General features: G+C 38.1%; 1 protein-coding gene across 7 annotated transcripts in view; it reads right to left on the reverse strand.

Annotated features, from left to right (window-relative positions):
• ogdhl (oxoglutarate dehydrogenase L) overlaps positions 1-25,714 on the reverse strand; it is a 98,009-nt gene that overhangs the window by 55,198 nt on the left and 17,097 nt on the right. For all 7 annotated transcript variants that reach the window (XR_011962313.1, XM_072583391.1, XM_072583389.1 and 4 more), the window contains 5 exons: positions 24,462-24,638; positions 21,382-21,484; positions 4,326-4,441; positions 3,339-3,493; positions 71-217 (listed from right to left, as the gene is read on the reverse strand). Coding sequence is in view for 6 of the 7 variants with exons in the window: in XM_072583391.1 (XP_072439492.1) it covers positions 71-217; positions 3,339-3,493; positions 4,326-4,441; positions 21,382-21,484; positions 24,462-24,638 (698 nt within the window). In the remaining variant the exon portion in view is untranslated. The remainder of the gene's footprint in view (positions 1-70; positions 218-3,338; positions 3,494-4,325; positions 4,442-21,381; positions 21,485-24,461; positions 24,639-25,714) is intronic.

Consider the following 25,714-nt stretch of genomic DNA (forward strand, 5'->3'; position numbering starts at 1 on the left):
TTTTTTAAATTGAATCAAAATGAGCTGAGAAATCATATTTTTTTGAAAACGTTAAAACCAATTGTTTTACCTGTGTGGCATTCCCATAATCACATGGTCCACTTCCTTGGCAATAGATACATCAATGATGGTTTTCAAAGCCGGAATTAATACCTCACATCCTTCCACACCAAACCGCTTCTCAGAAGACCATTTTCTTGCAAGAAATTCTTCAAACCTTGAAACCGCAGAGAGGTAATTTTAACGATTGATCAATATGCTTGAGCTGGTCATCCAATATTTTCAGGAGGATGCTGAGCCCATTTTGAGGATGGGACTTCAGTATGTTGCCTAAGAGCTCTATGCCTACAAATGGGCAATCCTGTACTTGAAAAGCTCACTGGCTGGTAGGAGATTGGTCCTTGGGCTGGAGTGGGATGTGTGGCAGGATTTGGAAATGAGGATTGGGGTGTTGCTGGACTGGAGAGCCAAAGTAACAGCAATGTCCATTATTCTGACAGATTGCTGCTCATCCAGGTTCCAGAAGTATTTGTAGTTTGTAACAGAAACAGAAATTGCTGGTGAAACTCAGCAGATCTCCACATCTGTGGAGAGAAAGCAGAGTTAATGTTTCAGTTCCAGTGACCCTTCATCAGAACTGGGTTTTTTTGGCAATTCCTGTTTGTGTTTCAGATTTTCAGAATCTGCAGTTCTTTGTTCTATATTAGTGTATATTTTTATAGCCTCTATGTAATTACCACCAGATTTTACCAAATTGAAGATCTATGATGAACATTCTTTTCAATATGTCTTTAAAATTACATTTACTTCATTAATTAATGAGTCTTTACTTCCTCTAGTTAGGTGCCTAGCAGGAGGACTGAATTAAAATGATAGTAAAGTCAGCCACTTGATTTTGACGTAACTCTCATTCCCTATTTCCACTTGGCAGAATTAAAGATTGCCCCACAAGTGTCACAAAACATGTTCCCCACTTACCTAACCTAAATACTACTTTTTGCATCATGTAAATAACTTTATGCATAATTAAAATTGATACTTCAATTGTTTTTGATATAAATATTTAGCTTTTATACTTCAAAGTCACCAACATCAGAAAATTATAATTCAATATCAAAATTGAGTACAGGAAATAACAATTCACATCCTGAACTACCAAACTGCTTATCGGAATATTGCCTATTAACAAAATGAGAAATTTGAGGCTCAGTCTTTTGGTTTATGATCTAAATTCAAGTCATGTCAAGTTTGGCAAAGTGAATCTTCTCACTGTATTTTTCCAAACTCCCACATTAATTAGCGTTTCAGTCTCATGTCCAATTTCCAGCCCAGCTTACCAAACATTCTTGGAGTAACGTGTTAGTCACCAGAGATCTTGGAATTAGCCAGTATCCCTGGCACAGAAACCATCTGTTCTGCACCCAAATCAGCACTGTCAGTCTGGAGCACTCCTGCATAGTCCCTCACATTTGCCCTGGATGTGGCAGGTGGGCAAGTCAGCATCCCACGTTGTGGGCATACTCTTGAGGTCCTGCTGAAAGGGGTGGTCCTCTTCCCTAGGACCAGTAGTGGAGGCCTTATCTAAACAATGCCAGCCTGGTACAAGATTGCCATCCAGGCTAGAGCAAGCTCAGCTATCTGGAGAAATCCTAGCATTAAAAGAAGAACATCAATGTCTTTCGCTACTCTGCCAGCATGTTGGCATTCTCTCTCTGCTCCTGGATCTATCTCCCATCAGGGCTCATGGTCTATCATGCACGTTATTGCCTGCAGAATCTTCACCATCACCCTCACTCACCCACAATGCCTTTAACCCTGCCCCCTGTGCTGCCCACCCAGGAAACCTGACCACCTGCACTAGCAGTAATAGCTGTTCCACCTATATTTATCTTCTACAATACCTGCATTCTCATTCCACATTCTACAATACCTCTCATTCCAAGAAGAAAATAGCCCACAATAGGGCAGAAAAGGTCAAGATATGTAATGTGCTGCCCATCATTCAGCTTTTCATCCCTTATGAGGACAGAACCCTGACTTTGACCATCCTGAACATGACCAGGATTGGTATCATAGGCTGTCCTTGACCTACTGTGCTGGAATTGCCTAAGCAAACTTTGTTTCTGTGCTAAATGGCACAGTGGGAATATTAGTTTTATGAAGCTGTTATCTTGGGCTGAGTGGCAATGTGCAAAAAGGCAAGACCATGCAAGGTAAAAATTCAGTATGAATAACTGCTAAGACAGCAGATGGGGAATTGAGAGATGCAGCCTCATTCAGACAAGCAGGATACACATCCCTGCACACAAAATGTCCTTGCTATCCCATTGTAACAATAACTGTCAGTGCAGCCTGATACGCATCAGTAATGTGCAGAATCATCAGAGATCAGAAATGAACCTACAATGAACCCAATCTGGTTTCCATGTCAAGTTTCCCTTATAACTACTTTGTTCAGGAAGTTTGGTTAGATTGTAATCTGCAGTGAGTTGAGCTATTACTGAGACATTTAACAAGCAACAATAAGTGTCAACTGGGAACACATTGCTGCCTAGTGAGAATCTCACCACACCATTTGAGGAAAGCATACAAGATCCATTCGATGACCTCAATATCCCCAGATACAGAGTAATACAAATATTATGTGTGTCCAAAGATGTGTAGGTTATGTGGACTCGCCATGCTAAATTGCCCCATAGTGTCCAGGGATGTGGAGGCTAGGTGGATTTGTCATAGTAAATACAAGGTTATGGAGACAGGGTGGCAGGGTTAGATCTGATTGGGAGGGTCAGTGCAGACTTGATGGGCTGAAAGACCTCTTGCCTCACTGTAGGGATTCTGTAATTTTATGATTCTATTATATAGAAAGGATTTGGTGATGCAAGTTTGAATAAAGACTGATACATGTAAAAAATCAAAGCAAATAAAACGTAACTGGCTTCAACTAAAGCTATCTTAAACAGGTAGTTACATCGAATCCTTACAGAATGTAAGTAGGCTATTCGGCCCAACGAGTCCACACCAGCCCAGATACATCTTACCTCTGTAACCCTGCATTCCCCATGGCTAATCCACCTAGTCTGCACATCCCTGGACAATATGGGCAATTTAGTATAGCCTATCGACCCAATCTGTATATCTTAGACTGTGGGAGGAAACCCACACAGACGCAAGGACAATGTGCAAACTCCACACAGATAGTCACCCAAGGGTAGAATCAAACTCAGATCCTGGCGCTGTGAGGCAGCAGTGCTAACCACTCAGCCACTATGCCACCTAAGTTACACAGCAATGACAGCAAGCTGATTATATTCTTTAAATACTAAAATATCTTGTACCTTGTTGAACGGACCAGCCGAGCCAACAGCCTTTTTTTCTCCTGGTTAGTAAATTTTAAGATACCTGGAGTTTCAAACTTCTGTCTGATCCATTGGCATTGTTCCACATCATTTATAAACATGAACTCCAAGCCAATGTGTCTGCAGTAAGTGTTCTGATTGAAATAAGAAAATTAAATCACATACAACAAACATTTTCATCTAAATTAGTTGTAAAAAACTTAATCTTAATAGGTTTTCACTTGAAAAGAATGTGAATTAAATAAAAAAAAATCTACATTAGTGAAAATAATAAGCAGTTAATAAACATTAGAATAGGGACTTATTAGCTTTGGAGTGCACGCGGCAAGGCTAGAATATTTAATGAATACATTGTAATAGCGTTGAGCTGAAAAGTGGCAGGTAACACACAAGTGCCAGGCAGGGACTATTTCCAGTGATAGAGAATCTACCCATCATCACTTGACATTTAATAGTATTACCATCACTAAATATCATGAGTCTTTGGAACTTCCTTCCAGAAAAGGTGGTTGAAGCAGAGAACATGATTCATTTTTGAGGCACAGATAGACCTTTTAAGCAAAAGGTTTAAGGCTCTCAGGTATAGGTGAGAATGTGGATTTGAGGTCAGAATTGAATTAGCCATGATTCACCTGATACAGCCATTTTATTTTTAAAGTTATTTGGTTAGTTCAACACCAAAACTACCTGGAAATGGTAAACAATTTACTCGTTTGTGTCTTGGGCATTGCCAGTCACAGAAAAGCACAAGGAAGGCAAGACAATAAAGTCACTTGGTCAACCGATAGGTCACCAATCAAGTATATTCAGGTTCCATAGTGAAGGTGATACATGGCCAATTTTGCAGGTGACCACCAGACTACAGAGTAGAGTGGCTCACATTGAACTTGTCAAATATTTTTTTGCCCTAGTGAAGAGAAATTAATTCTGGTTTGGACTGCATTCCATTGATAATCAAGTACTGACCTCCAAACGTTTTAGGATTTCACGTAACGAGATTGCAGGTTCATTTCCTCCAATGAAGGTTGTCGTAGGTAATCGAAAAACCTTATCCAGATCAGACTCATGCAGTCCATAAATACCTGCATGATAACGAATAGAAGAAGCAATTATAAAGCATGTAACACAGGATCAATACTTAATTGCACAACATGATTAATGTGAAAAATTATTTAGAGTACAGGATAGAAAGGAAAAATAAAAATATTGTCATCCGATTAGTGATTTCCATATATATTAGTGTTCATGATAAAAATCAGATGCAAAATAAAAAGTTCAAAAGCATATTACACCACAAATAGACATTTTTATTATTTCACTGAAAGGTTGAGCAAAAATACATCATTTCAGAATAAAAATTATATTTACAGGCAATCATTCGAAAAATTGAACAAAAAGATGAAAAGCAATTGGCTGCATTTAAAAAAAAATGCATTGTATTTTAAGATAAATCTAACCATGTTTATTCTTGTTAAGTTCACACAGCAATTAATTAGAATACAACAATGTTCAACACAACTGAGAAAATACTCTTCTGGTTTTAATCCAAATTCCAGAATCTACATTTTTTTATGATTATGACGAGGCAACCAAACACAAATATAGAAGAGAAACAGAATTTAACATGGAGTGCAATAATTAGAGTGGAAGACATGGTGGATGGGAGGCAAAGAAGAGAGACGGGAGAAGTAAAAGTCAAAGTGAAAAGTGTTGAAGAATGAAAGTTAAGAAATTGGAATTTTATGATGACTGGAAGAATCAATAAATTTGTGTTATTTCCAAATAATCTAAGTCAACGGAAAATAACAAGTAAAACCATAGAAAATGTGATATGCTTCAAATTGATTACTGTGGAATGCTTCCTGTACACCTATAATCCAGGTTTTGTGCAATAATTCCAAAGACAGACACATGTTAGAGAACATTCAAGCCTATTTGTGAAGTATACCCAAAGTAGAATGCTTTGGTAGAGAACTGGATACTTGCCCAGTCGTCAGTTTCCTTGTCAATCAATCAGTTACACATAAAGTAGTTGCCTTGTTTCTCACTTTTTCTTGTTTCAATACGCTTGTTTTAATATGCTAGGCTTCATCTAGATGGTGTTACCTAGTATAATGACACAATGTCTGAAAACAAACCTTCCAGCTTAGCAAGCAAACCTACAACCAGAACCTCAACCTGAGCTACAAATCTTCTCAAAACTCGCTATGCTTATTTCTCTTTTTGAACATTTCAATTTTCATTAATTTGTTTCCTTCATTTTCCTCAGATTTAATCTCCTGGAATAACTTTGATTTCTGATTGCTCTATGCAATGCACAAGACATTACCATCGCCCCTAGACCAGCATTTATCACCAGTACCTAGGTGCCCTTGAAAAGATGGTGATGAGCTGCCTTCTTGAACCGCTGCATTCCATGTGTTTTAGTTGACCCACAATGCCATTAGGGACAATTTTGACCCAGTTACAGTGAAGGAACAGCGATATATTTCAAGTCAGGATGATGAGTGGCTTGCAGGTAGTTGTTTTTCCTAAGTATCTGCACCCAACTTGTAGATTATATGCAGTGCCATTACTCAGTGTTGGTGGTATAGAGAATGGATACTTGTGAGTGCAATGCCAATCGAGTGGGCTGCTTTGTCCTGGATTGTGTCAGCTTCTTCAGTATTTTTGGAGCTGCACCCATCCAGGCAAGTGTGTAGTATTCTATTACACTCCTGACATGTGCCTTCAGATGGTGGGCAGCCTTTGGAGAGTCAAGAGGTGACTTACTTGCCACAGTATTCCTACCTCTGACTTGCTTTTGTAGCCACTATGTTTATGTGGTAGTCCAGTTGAGTTTCTGGTCAGTGGTAACACCAAGGATGTTAGTGGGGATTCAGTGATGATAACACCATTGAATGTCAAGGGGCAGTGATTAGATTATTGGAGATGGTCATTCCCTGGTATTTGTGTGGTGCAAATGCTACTTGCCATTTATCAATCCAAGCCTGTTTATTGTCCAGATATCATTGCATTTGAACATGGATTCCTTCAACATGTGAGGATTTGCAAATGGTGCTGAACATTGTGCAATCAACAGTGAACATCCCACTTCTGACCTTATGATGGAGGGAAGGTCATTGACAAAGTAACTGAAAATGGTTGGGCTCAGGACACTGCCCTGAGTGAACTCCTTGGAGGTACCCTGCAAAACTCACAACCATCTGTCTATGCACCAGGTATGACTCCAACCAGTAGATAATTTGTTCCCTGATACCCACCGATTCCAGTTTTATTATGATTCCCTGATGCCACACTCGGTCAAATGCGGCACTGATGTCAAGGGCTACTCTTACCCCACCTCTGGAATTAAGCTTTTTCTCCATGTTTGAACCAAGGCTATAGTGAGGTCATGAGCTGAGTGATTCTGGTGAAACCCAAACTGTGATTCAGTGAGCAGGATATTGCTGAGCAGGTGCTGCTTGATAGCATTGGTGATGACACCTTCCATCATTTTACTGATGACCGAGAGTAGACTAATGGGGCAATAAATGGCCAGGTTAGATTTGTCCTGCTTTTTGCATACAGGTCATTCTTCGGAAATTTTCCACATTGTCCGGTAGATGCCAATGTTGCAACTGTACTGGAAGAGCTTGGCTAGGGAGCGGCAAGTTCTGGAGCACAAGTCTTCTGTATTATTGCCAGAATGTTGTCAGCGTCCATAGCCTTTACAGTATCCAGTAAATCGCACCATTTCTTGATATCAGGTGAAGTAAATAAAATTGGTTGAAGATTGGTATCTGTAATACTGAGGACCACTGGAGAAGGCTAACGTGGATCATCCACTTGGCATTTCTGGCTGAAGATTGCTGCAAATGCTTCAACCTGTCTTTGCACTGTGCTCGGCTCTTCCATCAATGAGATGGGTCTATTTGTGGACCCTCCTCTGCCAGTGAGTTGCTTAATTGCCCACCACCATTCATGACTGAATGTAACAGGATTGCAGAGCTTAGATCTGATCCATTTGTTGTGGGATCACTTAGCTCAATTTATTACCTGCTGCTTATGCTGTTTGGCACGCATGCTGTCTTGGTTGGTAGCTTCACCAGGTTGACAACTCATTTTTCAGTTTGCCTGGTACTGCTACTCCTGGCATGTCCTCCTGCACCCTCCGTGGAACTTTCTGCTTTGTATGTGCATTCTCACCTTCTGAGAAAATTTGTGGGTCCAACCCCAATTGCAGAGACTTCACGTAGACTCACAAATCTATGTACAAATAAGGGAGTTCTGACTTGTTGAAGTTGCTATCCTTTGCGGTAAGTTAAACTAAGGTCCTTCCTGACTTCCCAGTGAACATAAAAGATCTTAGCACAATGCGAAGAAAAGGTAATTCCTTCTGGCATCATGGACAAGATTTGTCTCTCAAACACTACCAAAATCAAATTACAAGCTTATTTGTGTCTGTTGCTTGTGGAAATTTACTTTGCACTAATTGACTGCAATCTGTGTAACATTATATCAGTGACTCTATTTCAAAAGTACTGAATGTCATAGAGATGTACAGCATGGAAACAGACCCTTCAGCTCAACTCGTCCATGCCATTCAGATATTCTAATCTAATCTAGTCCCATTTGCCAGCGCTTGGCCCATATCCTTCCAAACCCTTCCCATTCATATACCTATCCTGATGCCTTTTAAATGTTGTAATTGTACCAGCCTCCAGCACTTCCTCAGGCAGCTCATTCCATACACACACCAGCCTCTGCGTGAAAAAGTTGTCCCTTTTATATCTTTCCCCTCTCACCTTAAACTAGGCCCTCTAGTTCTGGATTCCCCCACCCCAGGGAAACATCTGGAGTCAATCCATGAAAGTCACTATTTAAATGCAATTTCTTACTCTCCCAATTCTGGACTATCAGAATATATATCTTGACGGTTGCACTTGCTCTTCCTACTTTTACCTGTACAAATCTGCAGGTACAAATATATAATTTCCCACTATTTCTGGTGTTATTTAAACTGAAGTCTCAGTTCTTCAGATAATTTATTCATGTAATCGCACCAGGTTACCCTTCCAAAGGATAGATTCTTTGCTCACATGTACATCTCTTCACTCGTTAATTAAAAAGAATACTTCAGGTTATAAAATATACTCAAAAAGGTCATATTTTAGCAATGCAGCAAGTGCAGCAATGGACCATAATATGAACAAGTAGTAGATAAAGCTGAACTAAGAAGCAGGGAAGGTTAAAACAAAATCCAGAGACAGTAAAGAGACAAAGGCAACTGTTGAATATTTACATTTCTTGTCTTTTCTCATTCACAGAAATGATGTTATATAATTTCTGAATAAAGAGACACACTGTTGAAACATTTTGTCAGGGACAGACAACAAGGACATCAAAGCTCAAAGAAAACAGCAATTTACAGTACACTGCTTGAGAAGGGAGAAAGATGATTGGTTTGGAAATTAAGTTTCTCTACATTGCCGTAGAGAACGCAACAGGGAACAGTTAACTGACAAAGTTTTTGTTTAAATTCAAATCAAGCAAGTCAACTCTGACTGGTTGAATTTTTAATCAGTTGGAACTGACCAAGGCATGGAAGTGTTCTTGTCTGCCAAGGACAGGGCCCTGCAAATTAATGTGTTTGTGTGGATTCTCACAAGCATAAGTGAGCCAGACTGTCAGCCCAATTGACAATCTTAAATTAGTTGTTAATGTAACTCTTAGCACAAGCCCATGATAATTCCTTAACCAACCAGAATCAATCTGCCTGGCTTTAAAGTTAAAGAAAAGCTTGGCAGTTAACTGATCCCTGGTACAAACACCTCTGGGACACCAGGACCAACCAACCCAACCACCCCGTAGTTCAACACTTCAACTCCCCCTCCCACTCCACCAAGGACATGCAGGTCCTTGGACTCCTCCATCGCCAGACCATAGCAATACGACGGTTGGAGGAAGACCGCCTCATCTTCTGCCTAGGAACCCTCCAACCACAAGGGATGAACTCAGATTTCTCCAGTTTCCTCATTTCCCCTCCCCCCCACCTTGTCTCAGTCAAATCCCTCGAACTCAGCACCGCCTTCCTAACCTGCAATCTTCTTCCTGACCTCTCCGCCCCCACCCCACTCCGGCCTATCACCCTCACCTTGACCTCCTTCCACCTATCGTATTTCCAACGCCCCTCCCCCAAGTTCGTCCTCCCTACCTTTTATCTTAGCCTGCTGGACACACTTTCCTCATTCCTGAAGAAGGGCTTATGCCCAAAACGTCGATTCTCCTGTTCCTTGAATGCTGCCTGACCTGCTGCGCTTTTCCAGCAACACATTTTCAGCTCTGATCTCCAGCATCTGCAGTCCTCACTTTCTCCACAAATTCTCTTTGCCAATTATGGTCCACTTGCCAACCAATCAGTACCCTTTTCCATCCAGTATAAATTCTTGTTCCCCTTGATGTATGTTATTTTTATGATTCGATCCTAATGACTGTAAGGTGAAAAGGATTGTCAGGATGCCTCTTTTTCAGCAAAACCCAAGTTCCAAATTGGTCCATACTGCTAAGCAACTATTTAGTTATGTACAGTAATTTTAGTGAATGTTTTTAGGAAAATAGTTCACTGCAGAGATTAAATGCTTCACTATAGAAAATGCAAACACTTCACTAAACCATCACAGTTCAAGGTGATATAAAGAGGAAAAGGTTACAGTAATCAAAATAATATGATAAACAGTAGCAAATTTAAATATGTTAAGTGACAGTCAAAGACACAGTCAATGAATTGTTATGAGAATAATACACCCTGGTGGGAGGTTAATAAATAATGGCTCAGCATGTAACCTATGGCAAATGTGATATTTCCAGTTAATTATTTAAAACAAATGACTATACAGTATATAATGTGAAAATAATAATAGATAGTCTGGTAGTGTATGTCAGAAACCAGCAGAAAGATAGAAAGAAAGGGCAATAGATGAAACTTGTCCCAAAAACAGACAGCATTATCATTTTTTTGGAAGGGGTAACCTAAATGTAAGAAGAATTGGCACATGTTGTTTTTGTTACTACATTGAAAGGAAAACCTTGTATCATTGACTTCATACTAAATTGGTAGCAACCTCTTTTCTATCTAGATTTGAGAAATTTTAATATATTTTTGATCAGCTGGTTGATCAGCTTTGTTAAAACATCAGGTATTCAAACTGGTTTAATGTAGATACATGTGCACAATTTAAAAAGAAAATGTATTTTCCAAACCCATAACCCCTAACACCTGGGAGAACGAGGGCAGCATGGGAACACCACCTGCAAGTTTCCAACCAAGGTATTGAGTTATAGAGTCAAACAGCACGGAAATAGACTGTTCAGTCCAACTCATCCATGGCGACCATTTTCCCAAACTAAATTAGTCCACTTTCCTGCATTTGGCCCATTTCCCTCTAAACCTTTTCTATTCATGTCCCTGTCCACACGTCTTTTAAATGTTGTAACTGTACCCACATCTATCACTTCCCCTGGAAGTTCATTCCACCCTCTGTGTGAAAAAGTTGCCCCACAGGTCCCTTTTAAATCTTTCTCCTCTCACCTTAAAAGTATGCCCCTATACATCACTTGGAGCTGGAGCTATACTGTTTCTCCTTCTTTGTCAATACTGTATGTGTATCAACACCACATGGACTGCAGCAGTTCATGAAGGCAGCTCACTATCACCTCTCAAGGTCAATTAGGGATGTGCATTAAATTCTGGCCAAGCCAGTGATACTGAGGGTTTGAAAAGAATAAAAATAAGCCAACTAAATTCCACTGATAATTTTAAATAGACTGAAAGCCTCAAAGAAACAAATGATTAAAAAGCAAATAATGATAGACAATAAGGAGTGGGATACAAGTTTGTATCATAAGCAATATATACATCGAGCACTCCTTTCTTTTAAATAAAAGTTGAAAAACTGATGGATGTGAAAGCACTGTTCTCTACTTCCAATCTCTGTCAGTACTGTGTCTAGCTCAGCACTGATCCCAGGTTTTACATCTTCCTCATTTCTTTTGCCATGCCAAATGAAGACCAAGTCAAGCCTTCTTGTTGCTACTTCAATAGGTAACGTGATTGAATACAAGTGTATATTATGAGGAGGATTGTTTTTCTATCCAACATGCAATTGGAATCAACACTTCTATTTTCGACAGTTAGAAGTCTCAGCAAAACAGGTCAGGTTATACTGATTTTGGAACTCGGGCACAGATGTGTGAAAAATTCCTCACAAGAATTGTCAATACCAAGAAAGAAGGTTGGAATGTGTGCTCAATATAATTCAATAAGGAAGAATGACAGTTTGAAGTACAAATTTCAATCTCATCTCAATCCTAATGTGACCACAAGGATTAATAAATTAAACTCCAAAAACAAACATTGACAGAAATGTTTTCATGTTACATTAATCAGAGCATCCTTAGAATGATACTATTTTGCCCCTGAATCTCAAAGCAAACCGAATCTTACATTTATCACATCCTTCACAGTCTTGGGATGTTTTAAAATGTTTGGCAGACAATGAGTTACTCTTGAAGTAGATAAGCTGGTTATTATGCACACATACATAACAAATTACTCAGATTCTGGCAATGTCAGGAGTCATGTTAAGGTGTATGAGGTCAAAGTATAAATTGCTCCAAGTAATGAGAGTCAATTTGATAAGAATGTTTTCAGTGATTTGTGTGACTGTGATAGCATGATTTGGATGAAAGTTATTTAAGTGGTTTACCTCAGGGGAACTGAGGAGATGATCAGAGAAAAGTTCAGATCAAGGAACAGAGGTTTGAAATCACTTTGAGCAAGAGAGTGAATTTCAGGTGTAAGGTAATACGAGGCAATTTCTTGGAACAAAGCAAAATAGAGAATATGATTGGAAGTGGATTATCCAAAGCATCTTTAAAACTAGTTGGAGAGAAATACAAAAGAGTACAACATTGTCTCCAAATGACTGCAAATAAAATGTTGTATCACATCATGATGGCAGAGACAGAATTCCACCCTCAAACATCATATTAATCTCATTTACAAAGCAAGCAGACTAAGGCACTACATTCTGTTTCAGCTTTTTTTTCTGAATATTACTACACTACAGTTTACATCAACAACTCTGTACTCCCTTCAGAATCTTATTTAGTACAATTATGTAAGGTACTGTGGATAGTTTTGGTCACTTTATTTTAAAAATATATATATATGCACTGGCATTGGTGGCAGTTCAAAAATTACTCACTAGGCTGATTGTGGGGATGAAGAGATTGATTTCTCAGGGATTGAGTTTAGAAGAATGTGATCATTTGTAACATAACAGATTGTGAGGGGGCTTGAGAGGGTAAATATTAGGAAGCTATTTCGAAAAGTGGGTGAATTTCAAACTAAGGGGCATAGTTGCAAAATAAGGAGACACTTGTTTAATACTGAGCTGAGAAGCAATTTCTTCTCCTGGAGAATAGTGCACGTCTGCAATTTTCAACCCCAGGGGTTATATCACAAAGTAAATATCATAACACCGACAACTACAAGGAGTTGCAATGAAAGAGAAGTTGAGGCCTGAGGCTTATCAGACATGATTTTGTTGAATGGTAGGGCAGGTTTGAGGAGCCAAATGACCTACTCCTGCTCCTATTTCTTATAACTTTATAATGTAACCAATAAAGTGTAAGGTTAATTATTTATTATGTTACCAAAATCCATTATATGTAGCATTTGAATACAAAATTTTATATCTTTTGATGACTTTTATAAAGAAAATCCATCTGACAATCCAGAAACATCAACATATTCACACAAATCTTTCCAGATAAGCAAATCTGCAGTGGCATTATGAACTTGGAATGGATTCAATAATAATAATGTGTTTTTACAAAGTATTAACATCACAGTAAAATATTTTAATGTCTGTGCTATTCATAACCTTTTCAAGAGCTGAATATCATAACAAACTCTCAGCTACTCTTCATAGCATGCAGCCCATGGTTTGCCCTTCAATAATATACATTCTAGCAGAAGACACACTGCAGACACCTGCTGTGTTAGTAAATTATTTACCAAATCTCTACAATGCACTTTTCATATAAAGTGAATGCTCTCTTGCATCAAGTTATCAAAATAGCATCTACACTGCATATGAGCAGTGAATTTCAAAACTGTATAATGACACTGTGCAATAGAAGCAAAGTTCAGCTTCCATGTTTCGCAGCTGGCTGTCATCAGCAATGTCAAAGGAAGGTTTAAGTAGGAAAGCTGCAAGGAGATTACGACTATTTTTTTTTTGCATTCCTCACAAAAGGGAATAGCAACAACACGATGCCACACATAATCCAAACAATATCTTAATCCGGCATCAGTTTGTAAAATGTTCATAATTTACTAACTAGCAACTGATAGGGGTGGCAAACAGCAAATCTGTGCTACACCGGCTATATGGTTACCATAATACACTTTTCAATACTGTTCCTTCTTAATCACTAAGAAAAAGTATAGTCAGGGCATTAATATATATAGGAACATTCTGATCACCTTTGGGATTGCATGTAAAATGCAGCACTATATTTATTTTAGAATATTGGGCTGAGATTTTCCCTTTGAAGTTATATATGGCATTGAACATGTTGAATGGCATCATATCTGCCAACATAAAGAGTGAGCTACCTCACACGATTATGTGCTTTCCAACTCATTATCCTATGAGTTAACTGGTGAATCATGTACTGACTGAGGTTTGGTAATACATTCTGGCTCAGCAGCAATGTCCACATCCCACAAATGAAAAGTTAAAAAGTTGGTGGGCTCTTCCAAGGACATCTGTGACATTCAAATACAGTTGAGGACTGTGAAATGCCAATGACATCTCTAAGAGCTCCCTGAAATGGCGCTATTGACAAATAAATTGAGGGCAGCTGGTAGCTTTAAATCTACTGGGATGGCATCACTACCTAGTCATTGTGATTACAGATTCTCATTTAGCAGTGGGCTTTGATGTGATAGGATGGCTTTAGACATCCTCAATGGCCCTCTGCACTGGCTTTCAATCATTGACAGAACATTGCTTCTAGGCATAGAAATCCTATTCTGCAGAAGATGCTTTCTCTTGTGGTTCTTGTCCTGCTCATTCTCATTCTAGAAGCTGTGTGGCAACTGCGGGCTCCTGCTGTTTTAGTTGCAGCTGGAGATGTCTCTATTGTCTTCTCTAGTAGATCCTTTGCAGTTTGAAAAACTGCTGGATTGAACTCTGTTGTGTTTCGTCAACTTGCAACAGATCAGTAACAACAATGACATAAAGTACACAGTCATAGCAAAGAAATGCTTTACCCTTGATATCCTTCTCTAGTAGGGTATGCCCTAAGGGTAATGTCACAACTGGCCAAGATCCTATGTCACATGTGCTACATCTGATTTCACATTGCTGTTTGTTGAGAGAACAGCTTTTTGCTCCTGATCTTACAGAAGCTTAGAGACAAACTACCAAATCATGAACTTCAAACTTGACAATACCCTTCCCTTGCACGTTAGTAATCCTGACATCATGTAAGGTGGCTCAAGAAAGCAGTGGGACCTCACCAACTGCCCTCACCCATTAAACTAAGGATCCCTGCCATAATAACATTCATCTCGTATGTGAGGATATGGCAGTTGCAATGCCATGGTTTGCATCCCTAGAGACTGTCTGCCTTGACTACTGGGGAGGATGAGGTATTGAGTGAATGTGCCTTGTTCCATTGACTCTTTTTGACCTTATAGATCACAAGATGCCAATCAAGGCATAATGAACTCCCACTCAATTCCTCATGACATGATGTCAGAATTGATGGCATGAGGAAGCTACATTTTAGTCAACCTATTTGGGCAGGTGACTGTGTGGAGTTTGCACATTCTCCCAGTGTCTGCATGGGTTTCCTCTGGGCTAGATTCAAATAAATAGCCTTAAGTGCTGACTTTTTACCATTATTACTAATTCTGGTTCTTACTTCTGCTGCTTATATTTTCTGTCCCTTCCTGTTACACTTTATTGTTTGCTTCTCACTACTCTGCAATTCTGGTCTCTTATTTCTTTTTGAATTTGTCAGTTGTTATCTCTCCATCATTTAACATGCAAAACTTAAATAAACTCCTTTAATGTCCTATGTGTTTGCACTCTTTAAACCAATTTCCATAGAGACATTAAATGAAGGTTTTTTTTGTAATTGTATATGTATCCAGAAAGGAGAAATTTTCAGGTCTATCGAGAAAGTATGGGACAATGGAATTAACTGGACAGCTCTTTCAGAAAGCAAGCACATATAAGGTGAGCCAACTGACAAAGGAATGCTGATATGATTTTCCAGTAACCCTTCAACAACCACATGTGCTAATATGAAATTGCATATTTAGAATTAGTTTGATAAAACTCAGGAAACTGTTTGGTTTTGTAACTTCTGGGTCACTCAACACTGTCAATTGAAATGGGGGAGCAAAGCTTCACATTTGCTTTCAAGCAAACTAAAATCACATAACAATGTCTTGACCCAAATAATTAAAACTAGTTGTGCAATTTCAGCCAACATTTATCATTGGTAGCAATTTACATTCAGCAATTATCATCAGCTTTGTTAGTAAAGTCACTAAATACTTACCCATACTGTGCTTTGCACCAGCAACTAAATTACTTTGCATCAGATGGATTAAAAGTAAAATACAGAAAATATATATTTGAAATTCATTGTCAACTATAGGTCATGAAAACAAATGCTGTAGAACAAAGATTGACAGAATCATGGGAAAAGGCCGGTTTAGTTAAAAGGTAACCTTTACAAATAGTCTGTCAGAGAAGTCCTGTTATCACTTGGTTTTCATTTAATCTGACAGGATGAGCAGCTGGTAATTTCACTTTACTTTTTCTCTTTGTAATAATCATAATGACACTGATGAAAGCGGAGAAATGGGGTATTCATTGCGGAAAAGAGGGTCAACGACCCAAGAGTTGCAATTTAAAATCTATAGAGTAACTCTCGCATATGTGACATGTGCAACTCCATTTTGTTTCAGCCCGATTTTCACTGCATGTAATTAAACTCACAAAGAGAGTTTAATTTCTCAAAACTTAAAACACATCATCCCTTGGGAGAATTTATGAAATGGGATATTAATTGCTGTATTGTCATAATAGCCAAATTTGATTGTATGGATAAGCACAAAAAAAAACTACCTTGGAAACAACATGTATGACAAATTACTTTTTTTTTCAAACTTTTCTTTTTGTTTCTGTATTAGAAATAAACCATCAATCTAGAAATAAAGCAAATCAGAATCCAAGATGAAATCAGCTTTACGATAAGTTACGAAAAAAAACGAGGCTTACGATAAGTTCCATAAAAAAGTATGAACCAAATACAATGAAAATTGGCAAAAATAAAACATAGTAAACAGCATGATAAACTCTTAGTGTGGGGGTGGGAAGAAAACGGTTTGCTGTATTAATTGTGGGAAATAGACAGATCACATCAATTTTATAATAGTTTATAAACTATCAACCACTGAAACATAAGTCTAACACTGTATAAGCATTTCTGAATTTGCAGTTAATGCCACACTAGTGAAGCAGATCTTCAACTTGCAATTACGTTTACAATGGCAACTCAAGCAGCTGTTCATTACTGAAATGGCCCAGTTTTCATTTTTAACTTGAAGAAAGCCCTTCTAAGGAGTTTAAGTTTTCCAGCTGATTGAAGATAGAACAGAATGAGAATATAAGAAAACTAGATTATTTTGAAATAAAATAGTTATTATAATAAACTGATAACTTTTGAAAAAATGTTGAATAAAGGTCTGAGCAAAAGTGTAAAGTGTAAAGTATGCTCAGTTCAAAACTGCAAACCAACAGTCAAGTCAATAACTTACATAAATAATTATGTGCTAGATTCCAAGAAAAAAAATGTGAATCAAAAAGTGACCAATAAACCATGAAGGATACTGGGAGACCAGATCAAAATTTGATCCTTTTTCAGCAATACTCAAGTTCAGTACTACCAAGTAACTCTTTGTATAATCAAAAGTTTAGCTTTATACACTTCGGTTATATTTCAGGCCAAGTTGATCATTTTAGTTCATTTATCAGTGGAATTTCAATTGTGTGTTTCCTTTTTATGTCTAATTGATTGATGTTAGAACAAGATCATGCATCATCTCCTTCAGTTGACTGCTGCATCGAAACCGTTCCAATTTCAACTCATCTTTGGCAACTATGGTTCTGATAGCCACATCTTTGTAAAAAGTAAAGTGCCTGCATAAATCTTGCCTTGGACCAATTTAGCACTAAAGCATGCTGTGATACAGTTAATTTTTCCAATACTTCACACTCATATATATTTGTGTTGAAATGATCCTATTGCAAAAAATGTGATTTCCATCAGAGAATTTACTCCCAGACTTTTTAAATTCATTCATGGGATAGAGGCAATACTGGATAAGCCAACGCTCATTGCCTGTCCTTAATTGTCCAAAAAGGAGTTAAGAAGTAACAACATTGCTATCAGGTCCAGAGTCGCATGGAGGCCAGACTGAGTAAGGACGGCAGTTTCCTTCCCTAATGGATATTAAGATATGGTTTTTCTCTGACAATTGACAATAGTTCCATTGCCATCATTAGACTCTTAGTTCCAGATTTTTATGAAGTTCAAAATTCTATAAGTCCCCAGAACATTACATTGGTCTCTGGATAAATAGTCTAATGATAATACCACTAGGCCATTGCTTCCCCCTCATAGATCTTAGGATTTTCAATCTCAATTTACATCTCAGAGGTTTCTTTCCATTCCTGAATCTCTTCCTCAACAAATTTCTCTTTAGTGACTGAGATTGTAGAGGGCAAACTCATCACTATGAAGAGGGACATCTTGTCTGGCATATACTGAATGGCATTGTTGTACCAGCTCCAGGCACTGGAACATCAACTTCGAAGGCTACAATAGCCCTGATTAAAGGGTAGGCAGCATTGTATGTCTCCTCAGGGATAGTCTCAGGATTTCCTACAGGCATTATCAACCAGAAATTGATGGGAATTCATTCTCACTTCGCAACTATCCTTATACAGAGCAAGAAAGGCTAACAGCTGTATCTGGTTCAGAATGTACCTGTAATGGTAGCTATCTGGTTATCTAACATAGACCTGCATTACCTGGCTGCTTTAGTCAGAAATAGTTTGAACATTAAGGGAATAGAATTATTTTATGTTCTCGAAGACTGCTGGCTAGTGATATGGTGTGCTGATTGTTATCTGCGTGTTATTGATTGCACTTTGTACATGCAGGAAACCACTGATGGATGAGAATCCTGATGCCCCAGACACCTAACGAGGCGAATTGATAAACCCATCTGAAGAGAGGATCAGTAACATCTTGGATACATTTATGAGGTGCGGGCTGTAAAATGGCATAGAAGTATCCAGTAACTCCTGAAACAATCCTGTAGCAAGTAAATTAATGGCAGCTTTAGGGCTACCAGATTGGGATTGCCACCCAGTTCCTGTCTCCACAGATCCTGGTTCAACAGCTGGGTTAGTTGTGACAAGATAGTTTGCATATGGATTATGTGGGGAAATAAGCGGAACACGTTGTACTGTTTGTATACTTCAATACAGAAGCATTTTATTGCCTTAAATTGCTGAAACACCTGTCTTTGGAAGACATAAGGGGCTTCCATGTTGATGCAACATAGAAACCCTAGATCAATTTAACTTCTGTTTTAGATGTCTGTGGAATGAAAAAGAAAAAGCAGCAGCAACAGCAGCGAGGAGTAGTAAGGCTGCAAGGTTACTTTGCCTCTCTCTTCCTTCTAGTTGAAAGTTGAGAACCTGATAAAGTTAATGCCTTACTTTTAACTACCATGCAAACCCTGAAAAGCTGAACTGCAAACTACTGTCCAAAAACAATGATCCAGCCAGATTTCCAATCAAACGCAAGCTCTGTTTAACAGATCTTCCATTGGCATATGGATACCAGCAATTTGATTTTGTTCAGCTCAGTTGAACTGTGAGAATTCATCCACCTCTATCCGTTGTTTTCAGATATTAGTCAATAAGAGTGATTTTCCCTTTTGTCCTTTGTAAGTATCACTTCTGAAAAATTGTTATTGTCTCAATGTGTGTGGATATGTTTGTTTGGGAATAAAAGGGGATATAATTCCAACTCTGGAATATACATTAGAAATTAAGCAGTGTTTATGTTTGTGTTATAATAAAGAGGCTGTGTTTATTGAGGAAGCCTGGTGAAAATCTCTTTTATTCAAGATAGCAGTGCCAAAAGGAAACAAGTGGCCACGTTGGTGACTGAATTTAAATTATACAAATGGCATGATTTGTGGGCTAGTGGGTCTTGATCATCACCACATTTATCGCACCATTGTTATGGCACCTAGCCAACTTGCAGTGGATCTGCAAGGACAGTAAGTGAAAGTACACAATTCTAGTAAAGGGTACTTCAACCTGGACATCCTTCCCCATTAATCTTCAGAAGATGCCCTCCACAGAGGGTAGTATTGCAACTGGCCAAGACTCTGTGCATGTGCATTCCATTTGATTATTAAATGATGTGGTTGTTGAGAGGACAGTCCCTTGCAACTAGTCTCAAAGCAGCTTTGAACAGAATATACTATTGCAGAATTACCTGCAAGCTGGACAATGTCCTTATAACCTTGGAATGAAGCGCTGCCAGGAAACCCCATCACAAACTGACCCAAACCTGTAATGGTAGCTATCTGTAATGGTAGAAAGTCTTGCAACTTTCATTCTGTATGTGAGGATATGACACTGCAAGTCATGGCTTTCAATCCTAGAGACTGTGTGCCTTGATCAAGGGGGGTGAATGTGCCTTGCTCCATTGACTCTTGTTGACTTCAGAGATCACAAGACAGCAATCAGCATTTAATGTATTCTTACTCAATCCCTCATCAGTTGACGTCAAAATTGGTTTGAGGAATTTTCTTTCTTAACCTGATCCGAGATACTATAACATACCTACCTCCAGTTGGGCAAGACCTTCTGGTTCAGAAGTAGGGACACTGCTACTGCACCACAAGACTATTCAGTAGTATAAATACAAAAAATGTAATCAGCCTATTTAGAAATGCTATGGCACATATCCAGGGTAGGTGGGACTCGACTGGAAGAAGTTAGGAGGGGAAGGTTAAATCCATCATGTAGAGTAATTAAGGAAATTAAATGTATATATATTAGCTTCTCACCATCTGATAGTGAGAAAGCGATCTTGGCCATTTAATATGCCGGGGTGGGGGGCATAATTGTGAAAACTCAGCATGACAGACAAAATCTGATTTTTGGGCTCTTGCCCTATCAACTCATTACACTCACTATTATTCTCGCCACTTCCGGGGACTGGAAAATCATATCTACAATATTTATTTATGTGTGCCTTTCTTGGCACTTCGTTTGTGTAAATCATACAGTTGTTTTTACAGATATACCATTTGTAGATTCAGATACGAGCACTGCAGTTTGTACACCGCATAAAGTTGGAAGCTATGATTCCATTACATTGCATATCTCAGCAGATTTTCAGCATACATACAGAATCATTAAATATTTCAGTAAAATAATTTAGTGAGAGCATATTTGTGTCAAAGTAACTTATGAACAATTTCAAAATCTGATCAAATCTTAATCAGTGCTGCCTTTATAACAAAAAAACTGAGGGTTACGTCTAATTATAAGTAAATCAGGTCTGCAGCATTTAAAATTTACAGAATTCATAAATGGGGGAAAAGGCTGTAAATAATTAGCACAATACAAGTAAATTTTATTTGAACTCAAATGATGTACAGGAAGAACAGGGAGATGGTACTGAATACTTAAGGCAAAAAAGAAAGTTCAAGCAGTAAACTTTTCTAATTGAAAGTCAGCTACCGGGGCTTGTAATCTAAAAAGAGGCTGATAGAAGGAACTTACACAAGCTGAAAATTACACAAGTATTGGCAGCAGCACTGAAGAAAATGGAAGCGTCAGCAGATAACCCTCACCAAGTTTATCCATTGAAGTGATTAGATCAAATGGAACACACGAGTCCAAGTCTGCATCCAGAATTCCCAATGGATCCAGCTGAGCGACATGATGTCCTCGGATCTGTAAAGGAAACGGAGAGGGAGGGAAGGAAGGGAAGAGATAGACAAAATGGGGAGATGAGGATGTTTCAGACAGCAACTTTTACCAGAAGAGCCAGTATAATACATCCAAACCTAGACTAATTTAAACACTGAATCATCTGAAGCTGTAGTATTCAAATGTTTTGCTTCATAGGTTTCTGAGCTACATTCCAGAGATCTGTACACCACATACAGATTTTGAAATCCATATTCTCATTAAATTGCATATATCACAATAATAGTACTAATAAGTCTTAATATTCTGATTAGGGATTCATCCAACAATGAGTAATAGCAGAAGAAACAATCTATCCAATTTATTCAACATGTTCAAACGTTAGTCATTGAGTAAGAAACTGAAGTACAACAAAGTCCCTGAACTGGATTATCAAGGCTGTTGATAGCATGCTTTATGAGTTGCAGTTTTGACATTTGATATCTACAGTAACTTAAAAATGACAAGCAGATCAAACGCACAGATCACTAACCTGAAACAGCAATTGCTTGCACTATAATTTACCATAGAACATATTGCTGTATTTGTATGTTTAATAGTGCTGAATTTGTTGCCTACATTTCGGGTACAAGATGGCTCAGAATTGTTTTACTAACTTTATTCTAACTTCAGTGCAGTGCTATAATTTTCAGATCACATGATAATGGCCAAAGCACTCTAAATACACAATTGGTTGTCCTTATTGCAGTAACCATATATTAGAATTCAATAACAAGGATTTGTTTGTAACTAGGACAGACATCACAAGGACTCACTTTTGTATTTTGTTGAATTAATTTAAATTTTAATTCAGTGTCATCCGAGTGCTGGATTAAGATGAGATAATGTTCAAGAGCAAGGCCTGAACAATCTATAATATTTCTTGAACCATTCGATTATAAAAGGAGGGGTGCATTTTCATTTTGATACTCCCAGAATAGCCCTAACAATACCTGTGTGGCAAAGTGTTCAAACTTAAAGTTAACTTCAACATGAGCCAAGAGGGGCATGTCAGCAATGTATAATGAAAAACAATTCTGTTAAAGTAATAAATTAAGAGACTCAAACTGTTCTTTTAAACAGGAAGATGAATTGCTAAGTTCCCCATGCTTCAAAAACACCATCTGACTTACAATTAGACTATTTATTTAACACAGAATAGGATGTCTGGTTAACTGCACCAATTTTACATCTACTAGAATTTAATATCATTGTTCTTGACAGATCAGAAATGCACAACATTCATTTAGAGTACTTTCATGCACCAACATTTAGATGGGGAAAGCATTGTGCCTACATATTCAAATTTTGGTCACAGAATCCATGTTTACACCAAGAAATTAGGTAACCTGAAATCCAATGCTTTCACAACCTCCTCTGTGTCTATCAACAAGCGTTAGGATGGAATCTAGTTTTACGAAAGAGCTAATGATTTTTGTTCATATATTCAAACAATATAATGTTGAGAGTTCTGATGAAAGGTCAGATCTGAAAGGTTAAATCAATTTGCTTCTATAAGGATATAGCCTACTTAATATCTCCAGCATTTTCTGCTTTTATTCAAAACTTCCTGCAGTATTTTGCTTTTTAATATAAAATCATGGCAGTCTTAGTTAACACTCAAATTTGGATCACTGACTCTCTATGGGTGATTTGGTATTAAAATTATTCAACCAAATTGTTGAGAGAACAGTCCAAATAGACATAATGGATTCAGGTGCAAGAATTGTCTATCATTCAAAATTTTACAAACGGAAAGCATGTTATTCAATGATCTGAAGTTATGCACCTTTTTGGCTTACAGAAGAAGAATTTTGCAGTCAACATACGATATCTGATCTGGGAATAATTGTTGCTGAAAATCCCATCTATGTCCTTTTTATCTCTTGACATGACTAGTGCTTTCCAATGAGGGTTCCTTCCTCTGACACAGCTATCCATACTCTATTCACATTGAACCTAGCTCTCAATTATCTATATAAAGTAGTAATATTTATTTGATAAATCCTGTTATGACTATGTTCAACCCTACTGTTAGCCTCCTACAGCCCTGAAATTCTCAAATATCTCAAGAACTCCCCGATACTTCAATTCTTGTCGCCTGTGCAACAACTCCTACTTTCACCCCACTACATGTGGCCATATTTACAACTCGTATATGATTACTATTAGCGTCCCATTCCTCCAATTTTTGGAAGGGCTGCTCTGGGGATGGCCAAGCCTACATGCATGTGCTGATTATGGAGACAGCTGGACATTTAAATGGTGAGCTGTCTCCATTTAAATCCCATTTTTGTTGGTATCTGCATTGTCTGAAATCCAGACTGCACCCAGCAGATCAGGTCAGAGAAGTTTTGTTTCAGTAAATTTATGTTGGAGCACCAATGCACTCCTTTGGCAAGCTGAGGCTACAATGCAGATATGCCTCCCCCCATAGCACTTCTTTGGGGAATGGAGGAGGGAAGGTGGTGGCTGGAGAGGTTCAGGAGCACTTACAGGCATCAGATTATCTTGATATAGGTAAGAAGGAAAGGTTTGCCCATGATGGATAGTTAGTAGGTGAGTTGGCATGGAGAGAGGAGGGCAAAGACTGGTGGGTGCAGTCCATAGGTTGGAATGAGTTGGTTCCAAGTTAGCATAACAGGCATATAATTCAGTTTGTTACAAAAATATTCATATCAAACACTTTTTTGTTTCATTATTTTGTTTAATAAGTTGCACTTTCTAGTGATTGTTGCCCAAAAACATCTTATTTATATTGTAATGCAAGCAAAAATAAGATCATATTGAGTGCATGTAATTGTTGCATGTTGAAAAGTTAATTTAATCTCAAGAATACATGGATAACTACCCAGTACATCAAATTTGTTCCTGTTTGCCATGTTTCTTTAGTCTTGTCAATTTCTGACTCAGAGGAATTTAACTAGCTAGCAAAGGCATTCAACACATAGAGAAAGCTTACCTGATATGCTCTAATTAACGTCTGTACAGCTAAATGATCTTCAATCAGCTTTGCAGCTTGAGCCGATGTTTGAGTTCTGTTTTGCGTCTGAGCCGCAACTGGCAGGTTTCCCGATGGCCTGTTCAACAAGTCTGAAGGTGCACTTGCATTGGAAGCTTGGAAAAACTTATCCCAGGACTGCAAGGTAAAGAAGAGTAGTTGTTGTGTAAACCTAAAAGCTGATTTCATACCAAGTAATTTATCTATTAGAGTTTGATAAATCCTTGATCAATGCGAAAGTTAAATGAACTGTAATGAAATTCATGAATTACGTATTAAGAAAGATTACATTTCCTGATATCACCTGGTATAACTAACACAAATTGTAACTGGGCTATTAAACACTGGGAAAATATTACACCTCATCTGCAGTCAATGCTATGAAGGAGTGCAATTCCAGAGCTCTTCCATTACAACTCTCTGGGAGAGTAACCCAGGTTTTTTCTCCCCCCAATGCCTTCAGGAGTGATAGTGAGAAACCATGAATGGAAATAACATAATGTCAGGATAAGTTACACTGCATGTACATTTAAAATTATAGTGCAATGTGTAAAGCTGTAGAATGATGGTACTGTATTGAGTTTCTCTTCTGAAGTTCTCAAGAGGAAAAGGTCAGAATTCAACAAGGTATAATGCCTCAACACATTAAACTTTTTTATGGCTCATGCACCAGAACGTTTCAACACCTCGGAAATCCTACATTATACATCTTCTGGTAGATTTTTGTCTCAGCTCTCCAGCTCTCTATATCCATCTGCAACATTTTATATCTTCTTCATAAGACAATTTCCTAACCTATCTTACTGTCACTGCAAATTTAACCACAATGCTCACTCCTCTCATCAAAGTCATTGACGTAAACTGGAAAAAACTAAAACTCAGCACAGGACTCCACTCATCACTCCAGCCAATCAGACAGGATTGATGCATACTTTGTTTTCGAACAACGAGGCAATCTTCAATCCATGCTAATATGTGGTCCCCTTTGTCATTAGCTCAGCACCTTATCAAATAACTTTTGAGAATCCACTACATATATTACTCCTTCAAAGAACTCCAATAAACTGCTTAAACATGATTTCCCTATGGTAAAATCACTCTGGCTCTTCTTGATACTAAAGTAACTCCTGTTCATTTTTTTTAACTCTCTGGCACTCCTGTTTATTTTTTTTTGTGAACAGAATCTGTGATACTCCTGCTTACTTTTTCTTTTT

This window comes from Chiloscyllium punctatum, chromosome 13, assembly GCF_047496795.1.
Source record: "Chiloscyllium punctatum isolate Juve2018m chromosome 13, sChiPun1.3, whole genome shotgun sequence".
In the NCBI taxonomy this organism is placed as follows: Eukaryota; Metazoa; Chordata; class Chondrichthyes; order Orectolobiformes; family Hemiscylliidae; genus Chiloscyllium; species Chiloscyllium punctatum.